The sequence below is a fragment of the Balaenoptera ricei genome, chromosome 2 (assembly GCF_028023285.1).
Source record: "Balaenoptera ricei isolate mBalRic1 chromosome 2, mBalRic1.hap2, whole genome shotgun sequence".
Lineage (NCBI taxonomy): Eukaryota > Metazoa > Chordata > Mammalia > Artiodactyla > Balaenopteridae > Balaenoptera > Balaenoptera ricei.
The window spans coordinates 37896294-37902293 of NC_082640.1; the positions used below are offsets into that span (position 1 = coordinate 37896294).

Below are 6000 nucleotides of genomic sequence, written 5' to 3' on the forward strand. Positions count from 1 at the left end.
CTCAATAAAGCTGTTATTTAAAAATATCTGGCACATAATCGGAAGTTGTGAAATTTGTAACTTACTTGAAAAACAGATATGATTGCTAATTCATTTAGTCAAATTACTTCTACAAAATAAAATGACATGAAATTGGGATAAAATTCATAGATCTCAAAATCAATTAAAACCGAAACACCTATACAGCAGATGGACTGCTAAACTCCAGCAGATGGGCCTAAACACAATTTGTTATAATGAAAAAGTTAACCCTCCCTTGGAGCTGATTACTTTAACAAGTGTTTGGAATTACCAAATATTCTAGAAGCAGTTCTCATGACAGTATAATTTTCTCTTTTTTTTTGAATTTTTGAATTTTATTTATTTTTTTATACAGCAGTTATTGGTTATCTATTAGTTATCTATTTTATACACATCAGTGTATACATGTCAATCCCAATCTCCCAATTCATACCACCCCCACCCCCCACCCCCCGCCACTTTCCCCCCTTGGTGTCCATACGTTTGTTCTCTACATCTGTGTCTCTATTTCTGCCCTGCAAACTGGTTCATCTGTACCATTTTTCTAGGTTCCACATATATGCGTTAATATACAATATTTGTTTTTCTCTTTCTGACTTACTTCACTCTGTATGACAGTCTCTAGATCCATCCACATCTCTACAAATGACCCAATTTCGTTCCTTTTTATGGCTGAGTAATATTCCATTGTATATATGTACCACAGCTTCTTTATCCATTCGTCTGTTGATGGGCATTTAGGTTGCTTCCATGACCTGGCTATTTTAAATAGTACTGCAATGAACATTGGGGTGCATGTGTCTTTCTGAATTATGGTTTTCTCTGGGTGTATGCCCAGTACTGGGATTGCTGGGTCATATGGTAATGCTATTTTTAGTTTTTTAAGGAACCTCCATACTGTTCTCCATAGTGGCTGCATCAATTTACATTCCCACCAACAGTGCAAGAGAGTTCCCTTTTCTCCACACCCTCTCCAGCATTTGTTGTTTGTAGATTTTCTGATGATGCCCATTCTAATTGGTGTGAGGTGATACCTCATTGTAGTTTTGATTTGCATTTCTCTAATAATTAGTGATGTTGAACAGCTTTTCATGTGCTTCTTGGCCACCTGTATGTCTTCTTTGGAAAAATGTCTATTTAGGTCTTCTGCCCATTTTTTGATTGGGTTGTTTGTTTTTTTAATATTGACCTGCATGAGCTGTTTATATATTTCTGTTTATATATTTTCAAAGAATTAAAAAACTCTTTATAACATTCCAATTATAGGAGTTTAATTCTTATATCATTCTGACACCTCTTTCTTACATCCCTGCCATTACCCTTACTTTCAAAAGACTTCCCTGGTGGTCCAGTGAGTAAGACTCCACGCTCCCAATGCAGAGGGGCTGGGTTCGATCCCTGGTCGGGGAAATAGATCCCACACGCATGCTGCAACTAAGAGTTCACGTGCCGCAACTAAAGATCCCGTGTGCCGCAACTAAGATCCGGTGCGGCCTAAATAAATAAATAAATATTAAGGGGGGGGAAAAAAAAAGACAGCCAGAATCTCACCCCTCCCCACTTCTGCCTTTACCTCCCTGGTCCAGGTCACCACTATCATCTCTTCATCTGTACCACTGCCCTGGTCTTTTAACTGGTCTCCCTGCTTCTGCCTTGGCCTCCTTAAGCTTATTGTGTGCACCGAAGCCACAAGCCTCCATGCCCTCAAAATCCTCCAGTGATTCCTTATCTTAGAGGAAAATCTTCTGACTTTACAAAGGCCTCCAGAGCCCTTTAATCTACTCCAGTCACACTGGACTCCTTGCTCTTTCGTGAACCCACCGGGCACTGTCCTACCTCAGGCGCTGGCATTTGCCATTCCCTCAACCTAGACTGTCTTCCCCTAGGTGTCCCATGGCTTGCCCCTTGCCGCCTTTTGGTCTTTTCTCAAAGATCACCTTCTCAGGGAGGCCTTTCCTGACCAATCTCTTTAACACTGCAACTCTCCTTTCCCACACCTTCAGTACTTATCACTTAACACTGCAACTCCCCTTTCCCACACCTTCAGTACTTATCCCCTTTCTCTGCTTGATTTCTCTCCATAGCACTTATTACCATTTAATGTAAAATTTGCTTACTTATTACCTTTTTTTTTTGTTATTAAAATGTAACCTCTAAAGGGCAAGGATGTCAGTTGTGTTCACTGCTGAATCCCCACCACTTAGAATGGTGTCTTATATATAATAAAGATTCAAGAAGAATATTTGAACAAATACAGATGTTTCAAAAAAGCTGTATGATCTTACGACACCTGAGTGCAGTCACTGTAAATAATAATTATCATGGTATACTACTCAATCTACAGATCTAATGTGATCCCTATCAAATTATCCAGGACATTTTTCACAGAAATAGAACAAACAATCCTAAAATTTATATGGAACCATAAAAGACCCAGAATTGCCAAAGCAATCCTGAGGAAAAAGAACAAAGCAGGAGGCATAACCCTCCCAGACTTCAGACAATACTACAAAGCTACAGTAATCAAAACAGCATGGTACTGGCACAAAAACAGACATTTGGATAAATGGAACAGAATACAGTGCCCAGAAATAAACTCATACACCTATGGACAATTAATCTTTGACAAAGGAGGCAAGAATACACAATGGGGAAAAGACAGTCTCTTCAGCAAGCAGTGTTAGGAAAGCTGGACAGCTGCATGTAAATCAATGAAGTTAGAACACACCATCACACCACACACAAAAATAAACTCAAAATGGCTTAAAGACTTAAATATAAGTCATGACACCATAAAACTCCTAGATGAGAACATAAGCAAAACATTCTCCTACATAAATCATACCAATGTTTTCTTAGGTCAGTCTCCCAAGGCAACAGAAATAAAAACAAAAATAAACAAATGGGACCTAATCAAACCTACAGGCTGTTGCACAGCAAAGGAAACCATAAAAAAATGAAAAGACAACCTACAGAATGGGAGAAAACATTTGCAAATGATGCGACAGATAAGGGCTTAATCTCCAAAATATACAAACAGCTCATACAATTCAACAACAAAAAAACCAAACAACCCAATCGAAAAATGGGCAGAAGACCTTAAGAGACATTTCTCCAAAGAAGACATACAGATGGCCAGCAGGCACATGAAAAGATGTTCAACATCACTAATTATTAGAGAAATGCAAATCAAAACTACAGTGAGGTACCACCTCACACTGGTCAGAATGGCCATCATAAAAAGTCTACAAATAACAAATGCTGGAGAGGGTGTGGAGAAAAGGGAAACCTCCTACACTATTGGTGGGAATGTAAGTTGGTGTAGCCACTATGGAAAACAGTGTAGAGGTTCCTCAAAAAACTAAAAACAGAGTTACCATATGATACAGCAATTCCACTCCTGGGGCATACACCCAGACTAACTATAATTTGAAAAAATACATGCACCCCTATGTTCACAGCAGCACTATTTACAATAGCCAAGACATGGAAACAACCTAAATGTCCATCGACAGATGAATGTATAAAGAAGATGTGGGGCTTCCCTGGTGGCGCAGTGGTTAAGAATCCACCTGCCAATGCAGGGGACACGGGTTCGATCCCTGGTCTGGGAAGATCCCACAGGCCACGGAGCAACTAGAAGCCGGTACGCCACAACTACTGAGCCTGCGCTCTAAAGCCCGCGAGCCACAACTACGGAGCCCGTGAGCCACAAGTACTGAAGCCTGTGGGCCTACAGCCCGTGCTCCACAACAAGAGAAGCCACCACCATGAGAAGCCCACACACCACAACAAAGTGTAGCCCCCGCTCGCCACAACTAGAGAAAGCCCACGCGAAGCAACGAGACCCCAACGCAGCCAAAAATAAATAAATAAATAAATAAATTTTTAAAATAATAAATAAAAGTGTTTAAAAAAGAATATATGTGTATAACTGAATCACTCTGCTGTACAGCAGAAATTAAACACAACATTGTAAATTTCAATAAGACTTTAAAAATAAATAAAAGCATAAAAAATGTTAAAAAAATAATCATCATGGTACAATTATGTAGTGCCTTTCTAAATGGTTTCAGGTAATTCCCTAAAAGGTGCAAACTTGAGACTTTTTTCTTAGTACATCACTGAAAAACTGAGGGTGCTTACAAGAATACCACCCAAGAATACAGAGGTTGAAAAGGGGGCCAATTTTTCCAGTCTCTTGAACCTAAGTCACTAGACTGGAAGATATCCCAAATGACCCTCTAAATGATTTCCTACCTTCTGACAGCATTCTACTGAAACAAAGTCCTATTTTTTCCTAAATAGCCCTCCAGAGAAGCTTTGTTACGCTCCTCTGTACAACCTGCTTCAGAAATCGATAGCCAATAGTTAATTCAGTGACCATTCTGATAACCATGTTCCTCAGGCATACTTCTCATAGTCCTCTCTAAATATGAATACCTGAAATCCAGATTACCTGAAGGTCTGGTTTTGTTAGTAGAGTAATTCCAGTTGCTCTTTTAAAGCCTAATTATATCTGTCAGCCTGGAACCAAAGTTAATTGATAACTCTTCCTCCCCCTTCATTTACTTTCTTGAAAGCAGTAGATGCCTGAACAATCCAAAAACTGTTAATGGACTTGGAGAAAGAGTTTCCTGTAAAATGTCATTTAAAATTTTACTAGTCCTCAGAATGCATCATTAGCTGAAACGCACAGCAGCTTAAATGAGCTGTCTTTTATATAAGATATTTGTAATCCACAACCTTACACCTGAGATCTGTTTTTCCAATGGTACCAGTGATTTGTACTCCATTCCCATTCTCACGAGGGCAAGCATTTGAAAAAGAACGGTCGGAATTAGTAATCACGGAAGGAGGAAACTTACAAAGCCATACATCAATCAGTTTGACTAGTAACTATAAATTATTTAATAATGAATCATCACAATGCTTCACCCACTACTTATAGAAAATAAGGTTAACATCTGCATCGCTTTTAACACAAAAGTCCTATGCACTGACATTATTTTTATTTTAGAGATGAGCAAACTGACATTCAACATTTTTGCCCAAAGTCACAAGGCTGATAGGTGGCACTGTGGTGCGTCTGGTCCCAATTTCAATTCGGACACTCCTTTCCCAGCACTGCCTGAGAAGTTGTTAAAACGACAGGAAAAGAATTCCTTTATCGGAGTTTTTCAACTTGCACGAAAACCAAGCTATCTTTCCAATTCAAGTAAAGTGTTAACACTGCAACCCAGATACATCGAAAAGCAACGATAAATTAAAAACTGCACGGCTTTATTTAAAGAAAAACTAGAAACACTGACCATAGAAGACTCAGGACTTAGGACAAGCCGTCGGTGCTAAGAAGCAGCACCTGAGACGCTTTGCTGGCGGAGAGGGTGGGGCTCCCGGACGCCAGCTCTGACCGTCCGGCACCGGGGGCGCCGCGAGCCCGCCTGGCCTCCCGCCGCTTCTCCCGGGCACCTGCGCTCGGCCCGCACCCGGGCGTCGGGGCCTGCGGGAGCCCGCGGCCCCGGGGAAGGCGCACGTCAGGTCTGGCCCCCACCCCGCCAAGGGCCCGCGGCCCCGGGGAAGGCGCACGTCAGGTCTGGCCTCCACCCCGCCAAGGGCCCGCGGCCCGTGCACCGGCTCGCCGCTTCCCAGCCGTGCCTGGCTTCTTCCAGCCTCACTCGGGCGCCGGCTGAAGAGACACCCCGGCCCACGGCCTAAGGCGGCCTCTCGGACTCCGCACCGCCCCGCCACCGCCCCGCGCCCGGGACCGGCACAGATCCCTCCCACGTCCCCTCTATTCCCTCACAACCCGCACCTTCTCCTCATGGCGGACGCTCCAAGAGGGCGGGCGTCGAGGCCCCGACCCTCTCCACGCGGGCCCGAGCGCAGCAACCACCCGCAAGCACCGGCGGTCTCACTCCCGGTAGCCGTTCCACGAGCCGTTAGGCCTCCGCAGAATTTCAAACCGAACGCCGAGGC

General features: G+C 42.9%; 1 protein-coding gene across 5 annotated transcripts in view; it reads right to left on the minus strand.

Annotated features, from left to right (window-relative positions):
* Positions 1-6000, minus strand: part of PRC1 (protein regulator of cytokinesis 1) — a 29176-nt gene extending 23176 nt beyond the window's left edge. For all 5 annotated transcript variants that reach the window (XM_059912447.1, XM_059912445.1, XM_059912444.1 and 2 more), the window contains exon 1: positions 5837-6000. In XM_059912447.1, the coding sequence (XP_059768430.1) occupies positions 5837-5847 (11 nt within the window). In that variant the 5' untranslated portion in view covers positions 5848-6000. The remainder of the gene's footprint in view (positions 1-5836) is intronic.